Source organism: Panicum hallii, chromosome 6, assembly GCF_002211085.1.
Source record: "Panicum hallii strain FIL2 chromosome 6, PHallii_v3.1, whole genome shotgun sequence".
Taxonomy (NCBI): domain Eukaryota; kingdom Viridiplantae; phylum Streptophyta; class Magnoliopsida; order Poales; family Poaceae; genus Panicum; species Panicum hallii.
The window spans coordinates 44131916-44156688 of NC_038047.1; the positions used below are offsets into that span (position 1 = coordinate 44131916).

At 50.1% G+C, this 24773-nt stretch overlaps 2 protein-coding genes, 1 non-coding gene and 1 pseudogene across 6 annotated transcripts; 3 read left to right on the top strand and 1 right to left on the bottom strand.

Moving 5' to 3' along the window:
- Positions 1–8818: 8818 nt before the first annotated feature.
- TRNAL-AAG lies at positions 8819–8899 on the top strand. Its single transcript has one exon. It is a non-coding gene; the product is annotated as a tRNA-Leu (tRNA).
- Positions 8900–9182: 283 nt separating this feature from the next.
- Positions 9183–11927, top strand: LOC112897427. 2 transcript variants are annotated; one of them, XM_025965717.1, is made up of 5 exons: positions 9183–9351; positions 9860–10700; positions 10828–10986; positions 11156–11441; positions 11581–11927. In XM_025965717.1, the coding sequence occupies exons 2-5, from the start codon at positions 9879–9881 to the stop codon at positions 11613–11615; spliced, it is 1302 nt and encodes a 433-aa protein (XP_025821502.1). In that variant the 5' UTR covers positions 9183–9351; positions 9860–9878; the 3' UTR covers positions 11616–11927. The 2 variants fall into 2 exon arrangements, with proteins under 2 accessions (XP_025821502.1, XP_025821503.1); XM_025965718.1 differs by lacking the exon at positions 9183–9351 and adding an exon at positions 9358–9451.
- Positions 11928–12959: 1032 nt separating this feature from the next.
- LOC112897285 lies at positions 12960–16635 on the top strand (annotated as a pseudogene).
- A 798-nt stretch (positions 16636–17433) lies between these two features.
- Positions 17434–24104, bottom strand: LOC112896204 (retinoblastoma-related protein 3). Of its 3 annotated transcripts, none has more exons than XM_025964125.1 (18): positions 23411–24104; positions 22612–22716; positions 22363–22490; positions 22178–22274; positions 22024–22070; positions 21303–21498; positions 21115–21181; positions 20829–21008; positions 20537–20730; positions 19558–20440; positions 19280–19415; positions 19076–19148; positions 18819–18995; positions 18610–18729; positions 18376–18511; positions 18175–18287; positions 17955–18070; positions 17434–17859 (listed from the first exon to the last, which is right to left on the bottom strand). In XM_025964125.1, the coding sequence occupies exons 1-18, from the start codon at positions 23936–23938 to the stop codon at positions 17709–17711; spliced, it is 3447 nt and encodes a 1148-aa protein (XP_025819910.1). In that variant the 5' UTR covers positions 23939–24104; the 3' UTR covers positions 17434–17708. The 3 variants fall into 3 exon arrangements, with proteins under 3 accessions (XP_025819910.1, XP_025819909.1, XP_025819908.1); XM_025964124.1 differs by having other exon boundaries at positions 18175–18290; positions 20537–20727; positions 23411–24102; XM_025964123.1 differs by having other exon boundaries at positions 18175–18290; positions 23411–24102.
- Between the last annotated feature and the right edge of the window lie 669 nt (positions 24105–24773).

Here is a 24773-nt window from a genome sequence, read left to right on the forward strand (position 1 = left end):
CCCACCTTGAATTGAGCTTATGTAGGCCGGACTCATCCTGAATGCGACGCAAGACCAAATCACCGACGCTGAATGACCGCTCCCTAATGTTGCGATCATGGTATCGCCGGATCCCCTGCAGGTACCGGGCTGACTGAACAAGGGCGGTACAGCGAGCTTCTTCCACGGAATCGAGCTCTAATTGCCGCGCCTCGTCCGCCTCGCCTTCATTGTACATTTTGAACCTTGGGGACTTCCACATGATATCGGCCGGTAGGATAGCTTCGGATCCATACACGAGGAAGAAACGAGTTTGTCCTGTGGCTTTGGACGGCTGAGTCCGAAGCCCCCAGACGACATGTGGTAGCTCGTGCACCCATTTTCCTCCCTTCTTGCTGTTCTCATCATAGAGTCTCTTCTTGAGGCCGTCAATGATCAAGCCGTTCACCCGCTCGACTTGTCCGTTAGCTCTGGGGTGTGCAACCGAGACATATTTGACTTCGATGCAAGCATTCTCGCAGAACTCCCAGAACTGGTTCACCGTGAAGTTTGATCCCAAATCCGTGATGATGGAGTTGGGGAAGCCGAAACGATGCAGAATATCTGAGATGAAGTCGACGACCCGATCTGGTGTGAGCTTGGCTATCGGCCTGTACTCGATCCACTTAGTAAACTTGTCGATAGCCACCAGAACATGGGTGAAACCGCCTGGTGCTGTCGTGAAGGGCCCGATCATGTCAAGACTCCAACAGGCGAAAGGCCAGGACGGCGGTATGGTGATGAGGCTGTGAGCTAGAACGTGCGTCTGTTTGTCGAAGAATTGACAGTTTTGGCACCTGCGCACGAGATCCTCCGCGTCGGTCACCGCGGTGGGCCACCAGAAGCCGGCTCGGTAGGCTTTCCCCACCAGCGTTCTTGAAGCCGCATGATTACCGCAGACGCCGTCGTGGATCTCCCGCAGTATGGCGTAACCATCTTCCTTTGTGACGCACTTCATGAGAACCCCTGACCGGGCGCCTCGCCGATAGAGCTTGCCGTTGACCAGGACGAAACCTTTGCTTCTTCGCAAGATGCGAGTTGCGTCAGCACTCCTGGCGCTGACTCCCGCTGGCAACCGTTGATCTCGTATGAAGTCAATAAAAGCCCCTCGCCAGTCTTCCTCCAGCACCATAACCTCTCGATCGGGTTGTTGGGGGCCCGCATCGATGGCTACCTACGGAGAAGACTTGATGGATGGCTGGTTGAGCTCCTGGACGAAGACTCCCGGCGGGACCTGGGCACGCGTGGACCCCAGTTTAGACAGGGTATCCGCGCCAACATTGTGCTCCCGCAATACATGATGAACCTCCAGGCCGGAGAACTTGCTTTCCAACTTGCGCACTTCCTGCACATAAGCGTCCATTGTCTCTTTGTTGCAATCCCATTCCTTGTTGACCTGCTGAACAATAAGAAGAGAGTCGCCATATACGAGTAGTCGCTTGATCCCTAGTGATATCGCCACACGAAGCCCGTGAAGCAAAGCTTCATACTCGGCTTCATTGTTGGATACCGCCCACAGGATCTGAAGGACATATTTCAACTGCTCACCTCGTGGGGAAATAAGCAGAACCCCAGCACCGCCGCCGTCGAGCTTGAGGGACCCATCAAAATACATGGTCCAATGCTCTGGCTTGTCCACTGGAGTTGGGACTTGATTCTCCCTCCATTCAGCCATGAAGTCGACGAGAGCCTGCGATTTGATTGCAGTGCGTGGCTTGAAGTCTATTGACAAAGCCCCCAGTTCCACTGCCCACTTGGATATGCGCCCCGTGGCATCTTGATTATGAAGAATGTCCGCCAGCGGGAAGTCCGTGATCACAGTAATCTTGTACTCGTCGAAGTAATGGCGTAGCTTTCTAGATGAGATCAAGATAGCATACAAAAGCTTTTGAACAGCGGGATACCGTACCTTGGATTCGGAGAGGACCTCGCTGACGAAGTAGACATGCCTCTGCACTCCAAACTCATGGCCTTCTTCGCCTCGCTCGACTACAATAGCACTGCTGACGACATGAGTTGTTGCCGCAATGTAAAGTAGTAGATCCTCCCCTGGCAACGGTGCTGTAAGGATTGGAGGTGACTGCAGATGATGTTTCAGATCTTGCAAAGCCCGCTCAGCCTCCTCCGTTCACTGAAACTTATCCTGTCGTTTCAGGAGCTTGAAGAAGGGTAGTCCTCTCTCCCCGAGCCGGGAGATGAACCTGTTCAGGGCCGCCATACAACCTGTTAACTTTTGCATATCCTTGACTGTGGCCGGAGCCTCCATATCAGTGATGGCCGTGATCTTCACAGGGTTGGCTTCAATGCCCCGGTTGCTGACGATGAACCCGAGCAATTTCCCTGAAGGTACGCCGAAGACGCATTTGGTGGGATTGAGTTTCCACCGGAATCTGCGCAGACTGCTGAATGTTTCCTCCAAATCCGCGATCAAGTTATCGGATTCTCTGGTCTTGATGACCCCGTCATCCACATGGGCCTCGACATTCCGATGCAGCTGATCCGCGAAACAGATCTGGATCGCACGCTGGTACGTTGCTCCTGCATTCTTCAACCCGAAGGACATTGTTTTGTAGGCGTAAGTCCCGTACGGCGTGATGAATGCAGTCTTGATTTGGTCCTCCTCCTTGAGCGCGATCTGATGATACCCTGAGTAACAATCAAGAAAACAAAGAAGGACACATCCAGCCGTCGAATCGACTACTTGGTCAATGCGCGGTAGCCCAAAATGATCTTTTGGGCAATGCTTGTTGAGATCGGTGTAATCGACACACATTCTCCATTCATTGTTCTTTTTCTTTACAAGGACGGGATTCGCTACCCACTCTGGATGGATTACTTCTTTAATGAATCCAGCCGCGAGAAGTTTAGCGATCTCCCGTTTAATGGCCTCACGCTTGTCGTGGGCAAACCTCCGGAGGCGTTGCTTCTTAGGCGTGGCCTTCGGGTGTACATTTAAAGCATGCTCGATCAACTCCCTGGGCACCCCTGGCATATCCGCTAGTTTCCATGTGAATATGTCTCGGTTAGCCCGAAGAAAGCTGACGAGCGCGAGTTCCTATTTATCACCCAAGCCCGCGCCGATGATGGCGGTCTTGGATGAATCTCCCTCCTGGAGCTGGATCGTCTTGAGGGCCACATCATCAGTCGACTGGATGCTCGACTTGTTGGCCTTCTTGGAGGGAATCTCTAGCCCGGTCTGGGAGAGCTGCTGCGCGGCCGCGAGTACTTCTCCCGAAGCATCTGGCACACGGGTAGTCGAGGCGTACTGGATCGCCTTCTGATTGCAGTCGTACGACTTCTTCAAGTCGCCGCGGAGGGTGAGCATGCCACCGAGTCCTGGCATCTTAAGAAGCAGATAGACATAATGCGGCACTGCCATGAACTTGGCGAGTGCCGGTCGACCCAGTATTGCATGGTAAGAAGAGTCAAAAGTAGCCACTTCGAACTTGATGAATTCAGTACGATAATTCTCCCGCGTGCCGAAGGTGACTGGGAGGACCACCGTACCAAGCGGGTGCGCCGCATTACCTGGGACGATGCCGTAGAAGGGAGACTTGCTGGGAACCAGCATCTCCTTGAAGTCCAGGCCCATCTTCTTCAAAGTGTTGACGAAGATGAGATTGAGCCCACTCCCGCCATCGATGAGGACCTTGGTAAGCTTGACCTCTGCCACCACAGGGTCCAAGACCAAGGGGAATTTGCCAGGCTCGGAAAAGCTCGTCCACTGGTCATCACGAGAGAACGAGATGGGGACCTCCGACCAACAGAGTGGTCGTGGTACCGCCGGCTCGATGGACAAAATCTCTCGGAGGAGCAGCTTCTGATCCCGCCTGGAACAGAAATCCTCGTCCCCCCCGAAGATGACGTTGACTACTTTGGACGCATCCTGAAATTTCGGGTTGCGCCCGTGATCCTCCTGATCATCGTCTTCGGGTTCCTTGTCGGCAGGCTTCTTATTCTTCTTGCCACCACCAGAGTTGCTGAACGTCCTCCGAAGGTGGTAGCAGTCAATGGCGGCGTGGTTGGCGCCCGGATGCCACGGGCACTTCTTCTGCAGGAGCTTCTCGAACTCCACCTGAGTTGTCGACTTGTTGCCCCGCGAAGGACGATCAATAGCCGCGATGACATCATCTGGCTTTCGTTTTCGGGGTGGCCCGAAAAAGTCCCGCTGGCCTTTGTCGCTGCGGTTGTCGTTTGGGCGCCGCAGACTGCTATCATGGCGCCGCGGGAATCGCTCCCGCATCTTCTCCTCCTGCTCGGACCAATTGTGCATCATATCACGAAGGCCCGCAACAGTTTTCAGCCTGTTCCGCCCGAAATCTCTGTATATACTCGGGTCGGTGATACCGTTGTAGAAGCAGTCGATGATGTCCTCCTCCGAGATGTTCGCGATGGTGGCGCGGACGTCGAAGAAGCGACGCGTGTAGGACCGTAGAAGCTCGTTACGTTCTTGCTTGCACTGGGCAAGATCGTGTCGAGTACCTGCACGGGTAATCGCTCCCTGGAAATTGTCGATGAAGACCTTCTTAAGTCGTTCCCAGGAATCGATGGAGTTACTGCCGAGGCTGTCCAGCCAAGTGAGCGGCGCGGGGTCCAAAGCCATCGGGAAGTAGACGACTTTGGTGATATTTGAGCCCCCCGCGACATCAATGGCCATGGAGTAGCAACGGAGCCACTGCTGGGGAGCCTGCTTGCCGTCGTACTTGGTGATGTCGATCGGCTTGAAGTCCTCCGGGTACTTGTAGCTGCTGAAACGAGCAGAGAAAGCAGGAAATCGATCGCTACAATCAGTACCTTCAGCTTCGACTTCTTCGCGAGTCTTGCGCCTGGAGGAGATCACGGTGCGCGCGTCGCGACCATCATTGATGTGCTGGCGCAGGTCCTCCGGAGGAGGTCGTCGACCGGCCTGTCGCGGACGACCCCCTTGCGGTGGCTGTTGCCTCCCGCCAGGGGCCTGGCTCGCGCGTGCGTTGTCGTTGCTGATCTGATGTTGAGGACGACCACCAGTCGTTCGACTGCGGGCCTGGCTCCGGCTCTCGTCCACGCGCTCTTCCCGGATGACGGACGCCGGATTATGTTGATCCAACTGGATCCAAGCCCTCTGCGCATAGAGGAGTGCTTGACGTACCTCCGGGTCGTGGCTGCGCTCGAGGATGGCCGTGACCCTGGCAATGTTGGCCACCGGAGTCCTGAAGCCCCACTCGCTTACGGCAGCAAACTCGGGGTCGAGCTCGCGTTGCATAGATCGCCTTCGCTCGTTAGCTCTCCTCCGCCGGATTGTTCGGGCCCTGTTCCTGGCCCTCCGCGCCTCACGATCGGCGTCATTCTCGTTACCGGCGTTGGCCGTGATCTCATCGTCGGAGATCACGTCAAAGTTATCGATGGGGAGATCCCCACCGTCCTCGCCTTCTTCGGCCATCAGCACCTAACGGGAGGAAAGCTCATGAGAACTTTCGTCGACTAGCTCCGTCGACTCTTCCGCCGCGGTGGCCAATGGCCTGCCCTCCTGGAAAGGCAATGGCTCGAGGTGAGCCACGAGCCGGCTCTCTGCCACGAGTAGATTGGATAACTTCATGCCCTTCCAATGCACGATGTGCCCCTTTGGCGAGGAAGCGATCACCAAATCACCGGGGCCAGAACAACCCGAAGCCTCCCGACACGCGGTGGCTTCAGGGTTTCCGTCCCGGAGCAGCAGGTCCAGATCCTTCTCTAACATGAAGAGGGATCCAGGCGCGTTGGCCTCCTGAAGATCGGTGGCCGAGTCGCACAAGCCGGGTTGAGTCCGACCATGCGAATCCCTAGATCGGAACAAGTCCAAACCAGGGGAAGTTGTCGCGACACCAGAAGAAGTCGAGCCTGGAACAAATTCCATCTCGACCTGTGCTGCGGAAGCGTGGAGCGGCAAGTTATCGAGCTCGTCGACGAACTTGTCGAGGCCGCTGCGAGGATCCGCAGCGACGGTTTTCGGCGTCATGTCGACGAGGAATCGCCGAAAGTTGCCCGCACCATCTGCGATGCAAACCCACGAGCCAAAAACAAGCGTCGTACCCTGAGAGGGAACTGACCTGATGAATTTGAAAGATGCCATCGAGCTCGCCAGTGGATCTTCGACGCGCTCCCCTACCTGGCGCGCCAGCTGTCGGTGTTTAACCGGCTGCCCACCGAGGGATATACCCAAGGTGGTAAGTTTTGGGTGAGGGAACGCCGAGATCAGGAACTCGAAGGTGCAAAGAACACAAGACTTTAGACAGGTTCGGGCCGCACGGAGCGTAACACCCTACGTCCTGTATGGTGGTTTGTATTCTCTTTGGTGTAGAATGACCTAATGATCCTTCTTTTTCTGAGGGGGGTCCCTGACCTCCCTTATATATCCGAGAGGTCAGAGTTACAAAGATGCTAACCAACCCCCTCCAAGGAATCCCACCAGAACTGATCTCGAGTAGATCCTCTCTGTGTTGGTTAGCTCTATCTCCTATTTAAACGGGATAAACAAGAGATAAACAAAATGAATAAGAGATAAGACGGGCTTAATCTCTTAAACTCCGTAACATGCCCAGCCCGGTGGCCCCGGGTCTGACAGGCGGCGGGCGGCGGGGGGGGGGGGGGGGGAGGCGCGCTTGCTATTTCGTTTTGCTGTTTTGCTACCAGGTGTTGCTCTTTCCATTTTGACACAGGGTGTTTGGGTCCTAATGGAAAAAAAAGAGTAAATTTTTTCTCTTTTGCCCTTTTGCCAAAGGATCCAAACAGGCCCTATGTAGCATAATGCGAAGATACCAAGTAGTACTCAGTAATAATGTGAAGACTCCAAAATTTATTCGGTGTAAAAATTGCTGTGTCGAGCTCTTTTTTAGACCATTTAAATATCCCGAGCAGTCCACCTGTTACGTTTAAGCAACTGGTCTTGTTTTAGCCATTGCTCATAGCGTGTATGAGATCTTTGTCTCGTGTACGCGTAGAGGCATTAGGCGTGATAAAAGAGCCGAGGTTTCACGGATTAAGGTATGTGCTAGTAGATTAGCGACCGTTAAGAGGAGACAACGAGCAGAAAGTAGTCGTCATGCGACAAAGAGGATGCGCAGTGCGCAAAAGTAGTCGACGAAGTGTAGCTCTGGAGGGTTTCAATGCCCGTCGAGAGACGTACACAGATAGGTAGTCGGCGAAGTGTAGCTCTGGAGGGATTCATGCCCGTCGAGAGACGTACACAGATAAGTAGTCGATCATGGTGTAGCCCCCGAGGGTTTCATACCCGTCGAGAGGCGTACCCAAAAAGGTAGCCGATCATGGTGTAGCCCCCGAGGGTTTCATGCCCGTCGAGAGGTGTACCCAAAAAGGTAGCCGATCCTGTGAAGAACAAGTCGGAAAAGTTATAAGTTACTTAACTTGATTCGTAGACGAATGTCGAGAAAGCCGTGGAGCTCATTGATGGAGCTGTGACGATTTATTGATGAAGCTTGACTAGTCGGAGTCAATTCCAACTAGTTTTCAAGTCGAGGCGAGTAGTCGAAGTAGTCATCGGCGGGCCGCCGATCGTCCTCGCGAAGTCGAGGTGCATCACGGTGGGCGCCAGCACGGTCTTCTGGTGAACTGGAAAGATACCATCGAGTTCGCCGGTGGATCTTCGATGCGCTCCCCTACCTGGCGCGCCAGCTGTCGGTGTTTTACCGGCTGCCCACCGAGGGGTACACCCAACGTGGTAAGTTTAGGTGAGGAGTCACCGAGATCAGGAACTCGAAGGTGCAAGGAACACAAAACTTAGACAGGTTCGGACCGCGAGGTGTGTAATACCCTACGTCCTGTGTGGTGATTTGTATTGTCTTGGATGTAGAATGATCTTGGGATGATCTGTTTTGAGGGGGTCCCTGTCCCCCCTTATACATTCGGGAGGTCAGGGTTACATGAATCCTAACCGATACTAACCAAGGAATCGTACCAGAACATATCTCGAGTAGATTCTCTCTGTACCGACTAGCTTTATCTCCTATTCATACGAGATAAATAAGAGATAAATGAGATAAACAAGAGATAAAACGAACTTAATCTCTCAAACCTGTTTAAACTACGTTATGTACACAGTCGCGTAGCTCAGAGTCAAACACTTCGAACATCATATATACTACACTATGCAAGAGTTAGATAAGGTGAAATCTAGTTTTAGTTTGGAGACCATGCCAAGTTAAACCGAAGATCAGGTGGACCCTATTCCAGAGTAAGTGTCCAAAATGTTTCCATGCACCATTGCGAGTATGTCTGGAATAATTCCCACTAGAAAGTAGCTAGCAATTTCTTTATTCAAAATATAGTACACATGGTGCGTTTGGCAGAACTCTCAGAGCTGATTCTCTGCTGAATCCAGTCTAAGCTCTACCAAATAGTTTAGTTTTTTTAGAGAGAAGTGATTCTCTTCTGATTCTATGAAGTGATTCTCTGAAATAAACTATGAGGTTGGGAGCTGAAAAATAGCTTCTTCTGATTCTATGAGGTGATTCTCCATTCTGATTTTAACAGTTTATGTTAGAGAATTAAAAATTTAACTATATAATCAATTCTATCAGAGAATTAGCTCTAATAAAGAATCATAATGAGTTAGAGGCCATGAGTGTATCGTCACCGTGAGTGTGAGCAGATCTGACGACACAGCACAGCCACACACGCATGCGACTGATCGAGATGTCGTTGTGGCCAGTTTCCTTTTGTGTTGTGTGTTGGAATGCTATACATGTCGTCCAGAGATTGATTGGGAGGCAGCCATGGCGCTGGCGGCTCAACAGAATATGTCTTGTTGTGATGTAGAGTTCCAACAGTTGAGATGGCCGAGTTGGTCTAAGGCGCCAGATTAAGGTTCTGGTCCGAAAGGGCGTGGGTTCAAATCCCACTCTCAACAATTTCCTTTCGTTTTTTTTGTTATCCTGTCCTCTGGATGATTTTGTTGTGCCGCTGCCTGCCATCCCCTTGCCTTGCCTTCACCATTAGGATTTAGGAGTAACAACTCATGTGTGGAGCTGCCGAGCAGCTGGTTCTGAGATAGAGTATTCGTAATTCGCTTCCCAAAAGAGACCTATGACGTCCCCACCGCCTGTCGCTTTCATTTCTTCCGGAACGCCGCCGTGTGAACCACGAGGAGGCGGCGTCCATACAGATTAGAGGCTTTTCCGGCCGCCCCTGCCTCCAAACCAGAAACGCAAGCGCTGTCGTAAGCAAGCGCCGCCGCGTGGCGCCACCGGCCCATCCGCCGCCAATCCGTACAAGAGGCGCGGCCCGGTGGAGGTCTCCGTTCCTCCGCTCCACCCGTGCCGCAGCTTCCGGCCCTCATCAGCTCAGCTGCCTTCCAGCCTGGTACGCTCCCTCCTCTTCTCCCTGCTCCTCGGCCTTCACCTCTGCTTCCCCCTTCCCATGCCCTGGCTAGGATCGCTGCCTTTCTACGCTACCTGCTTGTGTATTATTCTGCCCCGTAGATCGGTCGATTCTTTCCATGTTTCCTGCGAGCGATTCGTTCGGAAAATTAGGGAGATGTTCTCTTCCAAGCAGCTGTATTTCCCCCCCCCCCCCCCCCCCCTCTCTTACGCGATCCGCAGGAGACGGTTGTCGGGTACCAGTTCAAAGATTCGATTCCCTCTTCGGAGACGCAGAACCACCAGCGGACCAACCAGCTGCAACTATACGTATTAGATCAGTAGAAATAGTTTACAGCTTTAAACTGTAAATCAACTATACGTCCTTACCAACTGTAAACTCTGCCAAGAGAAAGTTTGCAGCTTTAAACTGTACACAGAGGGTTGTTCTCGATAGATTCCATTTGCTTGTTCTTGTCCATTTCCTGACTGGTTAATTCAAAATTTTGCAGGTGGTACGGTGGTGGGAAGATGAAGATGTCGCCGTTCCTTGTGCTGCTCATCACGCTGCTATCTGCAACCGCCGCTCTTCCGTCAGAGGCGCTCAACGTGAGAGGCCACCTGCTCAAGTCCAAGACCTTCCTGTCCCCGCCGATCTTCCTGCGCCCCGGCTCCGTCTCCAACAAGTGGTACTTTGACATCGCCTTCCCCAGAGGCCACCTCGCGCTCAAGAGCTTCAACGGCGAGGTCGTCGACGAGCGCGGTGTCCCTGTCCCGCTCCATGAGACCTACCTCCACCACTGGGTCGTGGAGCCCTACTACGCCCCGAAGGAAGCCGCCGCCGCCGCCGAGACGCAGAAGCTCTCAAAGATAATCCTGAACAGGAACTCCGGTGTGTGCAAGACCACGCTGGGACAGTACTACGGACTTGGCTCCGAGACCCGGCACACGGCGACGTGGGTGCCTGATCCCTATGGCATCGAGGTCGGCAACCCGGAGGCGCCACCGGAGGGGTACGAGGAGAAGTGGCTGCTCAACGTGCACGCCATCGACACGAGGGGCGTCACCGACAAGCTGGGGTGCACCGAGTGCAGGTGCGACCTGTACAACGTGACGATCGATGAGTACGGCCGGCGCATCACCGAGGACTACACTGGCGGGCTGTACTGCTGCTATGATGAGACCCGGTGCAAGGTGAAGGAAGGGTTCGCCGATGGCGAGGCCAGGAAGGTGTTCCTGCGGTACACCGTGACGTGGCTCGACTGGAGCGATGCAGTTTTGCCGGTGAAGATCTACATCTTCGATGTCACTGACAGAGCTCTGCTTGAGGGGAAATCAGAGCCTGCTTGCAAGGTATGCATATGCAACAAGTAGAAGCTTTATACATGCTTCGGATGTCGACAAATTCGCAATCTGAAGCATTTGGATAGGTTAAGAGTCGAGATGGTTAGTTAATGATCTTGACCGTTTGGATGTGCAGGTGGAGTACCAGGTCGAGGAATGCAGCTCAGAGAACCGGGCCAACAATGACTGCGTCCATGTTCAGGCGACCAAACAAATCCTGCCGCGGGGAGGCGACATCGTGTTCGGCGTCGCGCACCAGCATTCTGGTGGCATCGCCGCCTCTCTTCACGGCGAGGTAGCTGCCACACTGATTCGATCTCTTTGCGTTTTGCTGGCGCCGAGCCAGTATCATCGTCTGAAAAACTTTACACAATCCAAGTACTAGCAAGTAATTAATGACCCATGGACCCGAAACAGTAGTTGGTAGCCTGAATGCTGACGAACCGCTTGCACTGAACTTGTAGGACGGCCGGCTGCTGTGTGAATCGGTGGCAACCTACGGCGAAGGGCAGGAGGCCGGGAACGAGTCGGGCTACATCGTGGGCATGTCGACGTGCTACCCGAAGCCGGGCAGCGTGACGGTGCGCGACGGCGAGGTGCTGACCGTGGTGTCCAACTACAGCAGCGAGAGGCAGCACACGGGCGTGATGGGCCTGTTCTACATCCTCGTGGCCGAGCACGAGCAGCAGCAGCAGCTGCTGCCGGCTGCCGCCGGCAAGCCGGGCCTGTGCTTCAGCTTCCCGGTCTCATGTGAGCTATCTGTTTCTGAATCTCTCACGTTCTGAATGAACTTGCTTTGTCGTATCTTGCAGTCTGAAACTTTGAAATTTTGATGGCATTTATATTGAATCTGTTTTTTTCACGTTTTTCCTCCAAATTTTGCATGCAGGGTGCCTCCCGTCATGGCTGTCGAGCAACCTGTAAAAGGAGTCTAGCATGGTATCTTGACTGTGATAAGAGTGGAAGAGTTACGCCTGAAGGAGCAGAAAAAAAAAAACTACCAGACAGATGACACGCTTGGAACTTTGTTCTGGAAAGATATATGCATACGTACAGGTGTTACTGAGTTGTAGTATTAAGTTTGGTTTTGCAGTATTATTACAAGAAGAACTGTCCTCACAATAATTAATTCCCCTTTCAGATTGGTTGAGTTACTGTAAGTGAGAACCAGATGTACAATCTCTTGTACAAAAAAAGAATGTTGAGATTACACGTATACCCCAGCATATGCTACTAGCTCTCTTCTTGCAAGCTAAATGTGGTGGCACAGCAATACTAAACTGTCGTTTGTTTGCTATGAAATTCAACAAATGACGTTCAGAATCGGAGAAAACAGAAAAGGACCAAGTATATATACAGTCGATGCCACATATATAGGCGTCTCGTGTCTTCGTCTGCAAGGGAGAGAGAACGAGACTGATTCGTCTGTCATCAGGCCTCGAGCAGCGTTGGCATGGTTCGACGCAAAAGCTGAGTAGTTCTGCAGTGTGTGTGAATGAACGTCGTCAGCGATGATCTTAGCAACGATGGCCTAACAGCAAACCAGCATTGGAGATAAAAAGTTGTATTTACATGTAGTCTACTCCCTCCGTTTCAAAATATGTTAAAAAATGTAGGTCGTTTTCTGCTTTGGAAAAAAAACTCCAGCATTTTCCTCGTCCGTGGGCATATCCTTTTCTTCAATTTTTGACACTTTAATTTCCTGAATCCATTGACAGTACAGATTTACACCAGGCAACGGCACTGATGAATTCTTGCAACACGAGGCAATGACGCCTAACAAGAACAGCCTTACTACCAGGTTTTGACTCTGACTTCCAAAATACCGAAGCTGCTTCAACTCAGAAACAGATTCGGGCAACTTGCTTTGATTGTAAAAGCGCATATGCAGTACTACACGCAACTTCTTCAAATTCTGCAGTAACACTTGAAGAAGATCACTTGAGTACATCATCAGCGAGAGTTTCACCAGCATATATAGTGCAGGAGTTCAGAACTATCTCTGACCGTGGTAGAACTGATGTTAGCACAACAAACTGAAACACCAATGATCGCGTAGAAAGAGCAAAACATCAATCGACTGCATCAGCGAGTAGAATTGCGATTCGGCAGCATGATTTTCCATGGAATTGGGTTCACAAATTACATCGTCGAGACGAAGATATCTCTTGCAACACACCGATTTTGGAGAGCAGACAAGTCGTGCGGCAGCAGGGTGCCGAGCCTGGCCATGGAGGTGGCGACGGAGCTCCTGCAGCAGCGGGCGGACCTGGTCGTTCGCGAGCATGCAGAGCTTGAAGGCGTTCATCGCGCAGCGGCGCAGTCGAGCCGGCACGCCTGGACGAAGCGCGCGCGGGACGGTGACGGCGCCGGCGAGCGAGGAGGAGAGGGAGCTGAACTGGGAGATGAGCCTGAGGCACTCCGCCTCTGTTGTCAGCGGCGGAGACGAGGTCGCGGACGTACGCCCGCTCCAGCTCCTCCCCACAGCTTCACCTCCATCGGCGTCAGGGGGGTTTATGTAAACTACTGGATCGATAGTTTACACATAACCCCCTGATTCGGATTGCGACTATTAATCGCGATCCGATTCAGGAGGTTATGTGTAAATACTGAGGGGTTGATTGAAAACAAAACTCCCGACGGCCGACGGCTTCTCAGCTGCTTCTCCGGTACGCCGCCGGCCTCTCATCTTCTTCCCCAATGCGCTATCTGCCTTCCCCAACACCTCCGTCGTTACCCGCGCCCTCCCGGAAACCGAGCATCCGCCACTCGAAGTTAGAAGGCACCCATGGCCGGCTGCAGCCTCTCCAATTCCCCGCGGCGCAGCTCCACCATCGAGCTCGCGCCGGAGCCCCATGGCATCGCCTTCCGCACGGGCCACGTCGCGGGCAAGAGCTTCAATTCGACGCGGAGATCCGTATAAAGAGGCGCGGCCCGGCCCGGCGGAGGTCTCCGTTCTTCCACTCTGGGACCGTGCCTGGTACGCTCCGTCCTCTCCTTCCCTAGTCTCTGCTCCTCGGTTTCATTCACCTCTGCTTGCCCCTTCCCATGTCCTCGCTAGGATCGATGTCTTTCCACGGTATCTGCTAGAACATTATCCTGTCAGGTCGATGTTTTCTGCGAGCGATTGATTCAGAAAGTTTGGTAGATGCTCTGCTCGGTTCTTGTGCTCCTGTATTCTTTTTTGCTGTTATATGCGACCCGCTGACGGTTGTCCGGTACTAGTTGGAAGATCCGATTTCCTCTTCGGGAAGCAGAACCGCCAACTGACCAAGAACTACTGCTTGCTAGTCAGAACCCCCTTAGTTTCTGCAGATTAGTTGAACATAGAACTTGTCCTCAACAAGAGCGATAAGGTTAAAAATGAGTGACATCGATCGGATCCTCTGGAGTCCATCTTTTTCCTTAAAAAGAAATGGAAATAAAATAAATGGCATGGTTGGTGGGAACCGCCAGGGTTTGACTTTGACATCGTGTTTGTTTAGTCCTGCTTGCATTATTTTCTATCGCGTGCTTCTTACCACTCTAATTTTATATATATCGATGCACAAACTTCTGTGCATATGGAGAAAGTTTACAAATTAGCAGTCAAACTGTAGACAGAGGGTAAGGATTAGATCAGTAGAAAGCAACCGTACCAAATATTAGTCCCAGCAGAAAGTTCAGTGATCAATAGTTGCTCTCAGGTAAAATAAAAAGACGCTCTTGTAATCCAACAGAACAATTCAAGTAATTCTCGATGAGTCCATTTGCTTGTTCTTATCCATTTTCCTGATTCGGTTAATTCAAATTTTTGCAGGTGGTACAGTGGTAACAAGATGAAGATGTTGTTGTTCCTTGTCCTGCTCATCACACTGCTATCTGCAACCGCCACTCTCCCGTTGGAGGCGCTCAATGTGAGAGGCCACCTACTCAAATCCAAGACGTTCCTGTCCCCGCCGATCTCCCTGCGCCCCGGCTCCATCTCCAACAAATTCTACCTTGACATTGACTTCCCGAGAGGCCACCTTGCAATCAAGAGCTTCGATGCAGAGGTCGTCGACGAGCATGGCGTCCCCATCCCCCTCCACGAGACCTACCTCCACCACTGGGTCGCGGAGCCCTACTTTGAGGCGAAGGACGCCACCGCCGTCGCGGCACAGAATCTCCCGGACTACATCCTGATTAGGAACTCCGGCGTGTGCAAGACCACTCTGGGACAGTACTATGGGCTCGCTCAGAGACCCGGCACACCGCAACTTGGGTGCCTGATCCCTACGGCATCGAGGTCGGCAACCCGGAGGCGCCACCGGAGGGTACGAGGAGAAGTGGCTGTTCAACATTCACGCCATTGACACCAGGGGCGTCACCGACAAGCTGGGCTGCACCGAGTGCAGGTGCGACCTGTACAACGTGACGATCGATGAGCATGGCCGGCACATCAGTAAGGACTACACCGGCGGGCTGCGCTGCTGCTACGATGAGATCCGGTGCAAGGTGAAGGAAGAGTTCGCCAATGGCGAGGAGAGGAATGTGCTCCTGCGATACACCGTGACGTGGCTCGACTGGAGCAATGCGGTTTTGCCGGTGAAGATTTACATCTTCGATGTTAGTGACAGAGCTCTGCTCGAGGGGAAATCAGAGCCTGCTTGCAAGGTATGCATATGCAACAAGTAGAAGCTTCATATATGCTTCAGATGCTGAGAAATGCACAATCTGAGGTGTTAATTTGGATAGGTTATACTCGAGATGGTTTATGATCCGGACCGTTTTGTATGTGCAGATTGAGTATCAGATCGAGGAATGCAGCTCTGAGAACCGGGCCAAGAATGACTGCGTCCATGTTCAGGTGGCCAAACAAATCCTACCGCGGGGAGGCGACATCGTGTTCGGCGTCGCTCACCAGCATTCAGGTGGCATTGCCGCTTCTCTGCACGGCGAGGTAGCTTCCACCACTGATTCGATCTGTTTGCATTTTGCTGGCGCAGAGCTCAGTATCATCGTCTGAAAAAACTGAAATCCATGTACTAGCATTCTAGCAAGTAATGACCATTGTTGACCTGAAATTTTAGTTGTTAGCCTGAATGCTGATGAACTGCCTGCACTGAACTTGTCACACAGGACGGCCGCCTGCTATGTGAATCGGTGGCAAACTACGGCGAGGGTCAGGAGGCCGGGAACGAGGCTGGCTACATCGTGGGCATGTCGCCCTGCTACCCGAAGCCGGGCACCGTGATGGTGTGTGACGGCGATTTGCTAACCGTGGTGTCCAACTACAGCAGCGAGCGGCAGCACACGGGCGTGATGGGTCTCTTCTACATCCTCGTGGCCGAGCATGAGCAGCAGCAGCAGCTGCCGGCTGCCGCCGGGAAACCGGGCCTGTGATTCCGCTTCCCGGTCTCATGTGAGCTACATGTTTCTGAATCTCACACGTTCTGAACTTGCTTCCTGATCGCCTTGCGGCGCCTGAAACTTTGAAATGTTCATGGTGTTGGTTCGAATCTGATTTTCTTTAAATTTTCTCCCTCCAAATTAATCTTGCAGGGTGCCTACCGTCATGGCTGTCGAGCAACCTCTGAAAAGTTTCTATAGCATGAAGTATCTTTACTGATACAGTGCAGTGGTGAATCTTGTGATGCCTAAAGGAGCAGAAAAAAACTATCAGACAGATGACACGCTTGGAACTTTGTTCTAGCTAGATATATGCATGCAGGTCACTGAATAGTAGTTTGTGCTGTCCTTATGAGCCATCCATCAGTCATCTTTAGTTTGATGGCTTGCAAGCTACTTATATTAAGCTGTTTACAGTATTGTAACCAAAGAACTGTTCTCCAAATAGTTCCCCTTACACGGATTAGTTGAGGGGTTGCTGTAAGTGAGAAAAAGATGTACAATAATTCTTGTACAAAACAAATGTTGAGATTATACGTATGTATGTATAACTGTTTGCAGTCGAGTTTTCTAATGTTTGACTTGCTTCAGTGTTCATCTGGCATCGAACTGTGCAAGTGCCTATTGCCATTACGTGCCTACCAGCCGTCCGATGCAGATGGACTGAAGCGCGGATGGAGGTCGCGGCGCTCTGCCTCGTCAGTCAGAGTTGGGCCGGGGGGGGGGGGGGGGGGGGGGGGGGGGCGGCGCGCGGGGGCGGTGGTGGCGGCGCGCGCGCGGTGCTCCGCCGGCTAGTGGAGAGGAGGGCTGCTTGTGGCGAGCTTTGTAATCGCGATCCGATTCAGGGGGTTATGTGTAAAATATTGAGGACTTCTATGAAACAACTCCCGACGGCCTCTCAGCTTCTTCCCAGTGCGCCGCCTGCCTCCGTCACCACCTCCGTGCCCCGGGGACCCTGCCTGCGCCCTCCCGGAAACCCCCTGACATAAGCATCTCGGAGTTAGCAGGCGCCATGGCAAGCTACAGCCTCCCCCCTTTCCGCGGCGCGGCTCCACCATCGAGCTCGCGCCGCCCGAGCCCCCATGGCGTCACCTTCCCCACGGGCCACGTCACGGTCAAGAGCTTCAATTCGACGCGGCGATGGTCGGCGACGAGCGAGCCGGCGCCCCCGTCCCGCTCCACGAGACCTACCTACCAGCACCGTACCACTGGCTCGCGACGCCATACTACACTACGCCGCAAAGGCCGCCGCCGGCGCGCGGCCGCGGAGGCCGCCCCGAAGCGAACGCCGGCGTGTGCAAACATAGACGACGGCGATGCTACTGATGGCAATGAAGAGGGCAGGAACAAGCGATTCACATCCGTGCGGGAATCGACAAGACAAAGACCATTTTGCATTTACAAAACTTGTCAACCTGTTAGGTTACATGACTATGGTACTAGCTCCTACTAAAGTGAGGGAGGTTAGGGGAGCTCTCAGGGCAGCCTTTCTTATATTTTACAACAGGTGTAGCTGCTCACAGAGGAGTTTCCCATGTCAAGAGACAAACAGAAACAAAGGGCATCTAATATCTAACTCTGATCATCTGGCACCTAACAGTTCAGCATAGGTTGTGTTGGATCGGCGATGCAGCATCGCGGAGTCGATCACGACTCAGATGGCTCACTTTTCACCGGCGTCTTGACCGGAACCACTTCCATGGCTGCAGGCTTGGCATTTTGATCGCTGCTGAGGCTGCTGGCGACGACCAAGTCGCTGACAACGTCGAAGTTCAGCCGTCCGCTAACTTTCTTCCCACTGCGCACACATTGCAGGTGGTCTGGACGTCAGTACTCTGTTTTTGTTGGAAACGGAATGAGCAAACCTTCTGCGAACTTCGCTGTAGATTTTACCTGTTTAGCCGGTTATTGATAGCCTTCAGATCCTTGGAAGGGCTTTGAAACGCGTAGGTACTCTCACCAACACATGCATAGTAGCTCTTTGAGCTTGGGGAGAGCAAAGTATCCATCTGGAGAGTTCGGTTATGAAGTTGTCACAGCATTGATAGATGATTACACAATAGTTCAGTCAGATGAAAATGTAATGATACACACAAAATTGACAGGCATATACCTTCGACGATCGTAGCGGTGAGACATATACATTGTGAGTAGCAGAAACCTTCTTCGGAGACATGTCAGGAAGGTTTGGAAACCGTGCTAGCCGTGGAGATTCTGGAAATGGACCTACTGATACAACAAAAACACTTCAGCAAAGCCTTTATGGAGTCAGCACTAGGATAATGTTGCCTAATTTCTATATACAGGTGCATACCATCACCAGAACCTTTTTCCTCTTCTTTCTTGTTTGGACTAGCACCAGGCCCTACCTCCACCAACAAAGGCTTGGCAGCAGGAATAAATACTTCGTTGTAGAAAGTGATAATATCAACATGATCTTCTCCTGTTTTCTGGCAGGATAAGAATTCAGTTAGGCAAACTTTCTAACTCATTGCAATGTGCGCAACTTAGAGAAATCCTTAAAAGCTGAAAACAAGAAGGAACTAACCCCATTCCTGCATCTTGGGGGCCAATGAACATAAACACTTCGGAAAACTTGTGGCTTGCATTGAGGTTGTTTTCTGTAGCCGAAAATAATCTCCTTGAATGAGAGTTCCAGTTGAGATATCTGTAAATTATTTCCAACAAAAAAATTAATGGTTATAGTATGATATATTTTACCCATGGATTTGGAACTAAGATAATTGCTACATGTACCTTAGCAACTCCATATATGCTGCACAGTATGATCTGGTCAATATGCCTGTTGAAGAAAAGAGCAGTTTGTTGGCTAAGGATTTGCTGCACGAGGAAGTACACTCGCTCCAGAACTTGCTGAGAAAGTTGCAATCTTTCACAGAGACTTCTGATTCTAATGGCTGCAAGTTTTGCTATCTGCAGGGATACATGGACATCAAGTGAACAGCAAGCATTTTATCTCATCACATTATGATGCATCAAAAAGGAATACTCACCTTGCTAAAGAAAACACCTATTCCTGTCTCTGCGCATGTTTCACCTCCTGCTGCAGGGTTCGGTCTTGTTGGACTGCAATAAGAATACAAAAATAAAAATTCCACTTAAGCATCTGGCTGATTGCCAGCGAAATTCCGCCGAAATTGTAAACCTTGGACACAGTCACATAAGAGTTCACAAAGAAGCCAGGAAGGAATATTAACCTTGCAAAAGCTGATTGAAGAGGTGGTAACTTCGATTTGATGATATCCTTGACTGGTGATCTAAATGAATTGTTGTCCACCAGAACATTTCTTCTCTCAGTGCATGCTCTTTTGGGAGATCTGACTTCATCTTTATCTGCAGGAAACACCATTAACAAGGAGGAAGTTCAATCACTAATTGCGTACAGTGAAAATTGTAAAGCCAAAGAAATACTCTTTATTAACACTCAGGAACATCAAAATAAGCATTGAACTGATGATGGTTGATAAAATGCTACCTGGTGAATGCTCCTGCTTTTGGAAGGGGAGAGGTGGCAAGCCCCCTAATGAGATATTATGATGCGCTGCAATGGCATCAAGTGAAGGCATTGGTTCAGCCAGTAAACCTAACCGGTTTATTTCTGCAGACAGTGCTGGCCTTGCAACAATCAAGGAATTGTACATTGATGAGCCTTTCTCCCATGCCATGCTCTCCAGAAGCCGTTCCTCAAGAGAATTCAGATGACGCTTCAACTCTCTGGGAAGTGTATCTTCATGCCTAACAAAACCCTCTATGACCTTACTCAAGTCAAAAGCTGTAATGCCAGTCTTCTCCAGAACAGCTGGGAACATCATAGTGACAGTCTTATGAGTTGCAAGAACTAATTCAGCAGAACAGGCAATCATACACCGATGAAATCGCTCATTAGACAAGAGTGATGTAAGATTGTTCCCGCTCCCACTCAAGATTTGCGACTCTGCTCTACACATTGATTCCAGAACCCTGTAATATAGCTTAAGGGCTTCCATTTTTCTTTGCTCCGTCCAGATAGCATCCATCCTATTTGCGCTTCGCACATTGGTACATATGCGTTCACCAAAAGAACTGCTTGTGAATATGGCTCCAAGTATAATGCCAGCTCTGCGTGTAATGTCTTCTGTTAAATCCTTATCACATGCTGAGAAGAAGCGCAATAGTTCCCCAGAAGGTTTTGAAGGAAGGGGAGTTATTGTAGTCCGAAGCCACTTAGCAGTTGTCATGGCTGTGCTCACTGGAGTGATAGGAGCCATCTTTGAGTTGCCAAAGCTGTTGCCTTTAGGTGATAAACAAAAACGTGGAGGAGACATTGGACTTGGGCTTGTTATTGATTTTGCAGGTGAGGCCATAACATCATACTTTCTCTGAAATACCACAAAATACAAATATGTTTAAACAAATTTTAAAGCTTTCAAGTAATGAAGCAATGGATGAATTTTAATCTTGCTAGTTAGCAGTACCTTTGTGCCTGGTAAATTAATGGCTCCACCTGACAGACTTCCACTGCCAAGCAAACTGTCCTCATCATTAGCAAACATGCGCTCATCTAGCTCTCCTTCTGAGTTAATTGCATTGTCATATTCCTTTTCTAGGATTAGCAGACTTGATTTCAACGAGTTTCCCTGAAGCAAATCCTTAAAAACTTTCAAACCTTCTGCGTCAAAGAAGAAATTTTAGTGAGAATGGGCAGCAGATGAGCTCGTGAAAAGACAGTGAATACCAAACATTAAGTTTTGCACTGTAGATCTTTACCTGGATCAATAAAAGACAAATTATCCTGTTGACATTCTGAAGCAGAGCATGGCTTATTTTTCAGAATATCCATTATGAGAGTGTTTGTCTTCTCCAGTGCTTTGCTCAATTCATCTTCTGATGTATGATATTTTTCACACAGAGAAGCAATAAGATTGACTCCCTGATCTGACTTCTTACCTGATTCAAACCAACAGAACGTATCAGTTTTAAGCCATAACTGCTATAACTAGCAGAACATGATTAGCAAACAGTATCTGTCAAATAAAGAGTTAGTTGCCATTACCAAAGTAGGGTGAATCCTTTATATTGAAGCTCCTTAGCCACACAGGAACGTGAATGATAAGTACAGCCTGCAGGCATGCAAAATAAGCAGTATTTGTTATATTCAAGTTGACTAACACTATGCATCGATTGCCGTGCTGCATGCGAAGAGAAAACACTTGTGAATTTGATCATAGCAGATGTCCTTACCAACACAGAAACCAGTTCGTTCGTTGATGTCACAAGATCCTTGAATCTGCTGAATGATCGGATTCTTAGGACTAAAAAAAGCAACCATCCAAAGCGATAATAATCTGAAGCCTCTTGGTTGTTTGATTCTGAAGAATTTTCTGAAGACTTGGCATCATTTGACAAGAATAGATCCTGGTATGCACGCTTGTAGTACCTGAACCAAACAAACATCATAGTCATTTACCCAAAAATAGTTCATAATTTTAGCCTGCAGTTTCAAGCTTTCTAGGATGCAATTCTAGAAAAGTTGGATAAAAGAGAAAGAAGTTTTGGCACCACACACACAAAAAGCACCACAAGCTTGGCTATCCCAACATTTGTGGTATCAGCCTTTGCAGGGAACATAAGAAATCTAGAATATATGCAAACAATACAGGCTGTTAGGAGCATAGAGTCCTTTACATATATGCCTACTCAGATTATTATATAAATTATAGCTACAATCCACTAAAACTTGATATATTACATTTACCAAATGCTCCAATGTGGTTTGGATTCAGTTCAGTAACACTGGTGGAAAAAAAACTCACCCAAGGGGGAGAGCAAGCAAATTGATTTTTCAAATAAAAACACTAGTTAATCAACATTATAGCACAGAAATTTATAAAAGCAAAAGCTAGACATTTTACACTACGAGTAGCCACAGGTGAAGCATAAGCAATAGAAAGTATAATTTTACCTGCTTAGCAAGCTTAAATGGACAACGTTCGCTTGCAGTTCCTTCAACTGAGCACAAATGAGGAAATGCACGTCAGTAATAAGATTGAAACCAACAGCATTTTCAATTCTGAAATGTGTTCTAAAACAGGGGAGAACACCGGTTACATATGTACCTCAAGCCTCTTCTCCCAATCTGAACCATACAGGCCAGTAAGAATATGTGCAACCTTTATGCAGAACTGTGGCATCTCCTTGAAAAAATCCACAATGCTACATGGAACCAACAGAAGGAATATAGAGATTAGCCCAAGCGAGATGTGATTTTTCTTCAGCCAAACAGAATTAGCAGGATTCTTACTTCAGCTTAGATGCCCTCAGTATCTGGCAGAGTGAGACATCACCATCTTCCTTCGACCTTCCTGCTTTGCTGAGCCTTGACACACAGTAAAGGACACAGGCAGACCAAAACCTCTCGATCTCCTCGGGCTATATATGAATCCAATAGGTAGCAGAAACACAGGTTTTAGACTTTTAGCTATACAACATGGTCCTGAAATTGGATGGGAGAAACACTAACTAAACCAGAGATGAAGAAACACAATCTTACCGATCCACCGCCCAAGGAAGACATGCTGGACTTGAGGATGTTCTTGGTCTCCTTGAAAAGTTGCATTGCCTGCCGCGTCGTGCTCTCATCCAGTCCCAGTTTGCTCTGCTCGCCAGCAAACAAAATAGCAATTCACAATTGATTATAAGAGAATAGTTCACAAGAGAAATAGTTGTGGTAAAATTGAACACTAAACTGACAGTAATAATAAGAATACAAAGGACAGCAAGGCCCAAACTTGAAAGCGCGGAGAAACGAAAAGAACTTTCATTTATTCGATTTTGAAAGTAGAAGCCACAGATAAAAAGTTGCCCCTGATTAGGCTAGCTATCAAATACTGTAGGAAAAAATAGCATATATATCTACACATGACAAGAAAACCGAATAAAAGGATTGGTAGGGTTCCTTTATCGTAAAGATATAGATTGGAAAGATCCAAGGGTCGCGAAAATGCTTGAAACAGCCTAAATCAAAGGGACGAGAGCACAAAACCTCAAAGACGGCAGCACAGCCAGCAAAGTTCACACATCTCCCCCCAAAAGTGGAAGATGCAAAGCAAAGGGAGAGCACCAGATCCAGCACAAATCCACTCCAAACTACAAAATCCGCTCAAATCTTCGACCTTCCATAGTTTCTTCACCGAGGAAACCCACACCAAGCAGCTAAAACAGATCACCAGGGAGGTAAAACACGCCTTGGGCAGGGGTAAAAAAAATGAGTTTCAACACCCAACCAGCTGTTAAAAAAAACCCGAGCCCAACGGAGATGAACAAACGCCGCAGAAGGTGAGCATCCGTACCTTGCAGAGATCAGCGAACCTCTCCTCCATGGAGGCAGCGGCGGCTGTGCTGGCGCCGCCCGAGGCCCCGTCCGTGACCCCCGACCCCGAGCTCGTCGACGGCTTCGCGGCTCCCTCCATGCCCCCTCCACTCGAAGCACAGCCAATCCAGGCACGCGAAACCCTCACCGCGACGAGACTCTCCCGACGGCGGGAGGCGAGGAGGCGGCGGCGGCGGCTGCAGTGGACAAGGACGCGGGGGCGGGGAACGGCGGTGGCGGCGGCGTCTGTTGGGATGCGCGCCAAAAAAAATTCGGTTCTGTGCGGCCGGGCGCGCGCGGACTTTTTATATCGGCGCGGGCGGCTAGCGCGGCAAAACGGAGCGCCCGTCTCGCTGCGCGGTGGGCCAGGCCCCGCGCGGGCGGCGCCGCGTGGCGGGGTCGGTTGGTTTTGGCGGGAGAGGGGTGGAGTTGGCGGGAGATTTTGGTGGGAAGGGATGGGGACGGGGACGGGGCCGGCGGGGCAGTCATGGGCCCGGATGGCCCACATGACAGGTCTGTGGCCTTTGTGGGTGGGCCGGCGTGTCGGGATGCGGGATGGCGACCACGTGCGCCGGCTGCGGCGGGCAGGGGCAGAAGCGTCCAAGAGAAAAAAAAAAGTTGGATGGCGCCGAAGGCCCGAAGCGGAGGGGCCGCAGAGGCTTGCATGGCAGCGCACGAGTCCTCGCTCTTGGCTGCTAGCTGATCGAGATGTTTGGGTCGAATCTTATTTCAAATCCATACTAATTAGAAATATTAAATATAAATTTTTAATAATAAAATAAATTCCATAATCCCTAAATTTATTCGCGAGATGAATATATTAAATCTAATTAATCCGTGATTAGCCATATCATGCTACAGTAATATATATGCTAATTATGAATTAATTAAATTAAATATATTCATCTCGTGAATAAGCCCTAGATTTATGTAGTTAGTTTTTATAATTAGCTTATATTTAGTATTTCTAATTGTTATTATAATAAACATTTAACGTGATAGTGCTTAGAATATGTTCCTGGAAATTGGCGTGCACACAAATAAAAATGATTTGGAGTGTTTTACCATATAATTTTTGTGGTTTAAGTATAAGACGATCATAACAAAAAGTTGCGTGGAATTGGCGGAAAAGAGAACAAACAAAATAAAATCTGTGCAACTGTATCTGCCTATCTGGACTGGAACAGATTTTACCCCGTCACCAAAGCAAGAGCCATCAGAGGAGCGCCTAACGGTTTATTACCAGTACCAGCGATCTGGCCCGAGTCCATGCACCTGTCACGGCCACATCAGCAGACTGCTCCTACTACACCACTCACCAGGCTCTTCTGTGTCGATCTGGT

Excerpts from the sequence above, each read along its gene's own strand:
- LOC112897427 (XM_025965717.1), top strand. The coding sequence starts at position 9,879 with ATGAAGATGTCGCCGTTCCTTGTGCTGCTCATCACGCTGCTATCTGCA. Across the intron at positions 10,701-10,827 it reads AATCAGAGCCTGCTTGCAAG|GTGGAGTACCAGGTCGAGGA; the intron begins GTATGCATATGC and ends TTGGATGTGCAG. Across the intron at positions 11,442-11,580 it reads CTTCAGCTTCCCGGTCTCAT|GGTGCCTCCCGTCATGGCTG; the intron begins GTGAGCTATCTG and ends TTTTGCATGCAG.
- LOC112896204 (XM_025964123.1), bottom strand. The coding sequence starts at position 23,938 with ATGTGGGCCATCCGGGCCCATGACTGCCCCGCCGGCCCCGTCCCCGTC. Across the intron at positions 22,275-22,362 it reads CTGAGGGCATCTAAGCTGAA|CATTGTGGATTTTTTCAAGG; the intron begins GTAAGAATCCTG and ends GGTTCCATGTAG. Across the intron at positions 17,860-17,954 it reads ATCAATAACCGGCTAAACAG|TGGGAAGAAAGTTAGCGGAC; the intron begins GTAAAATCTACA and ends ATGTGTGCGCAG.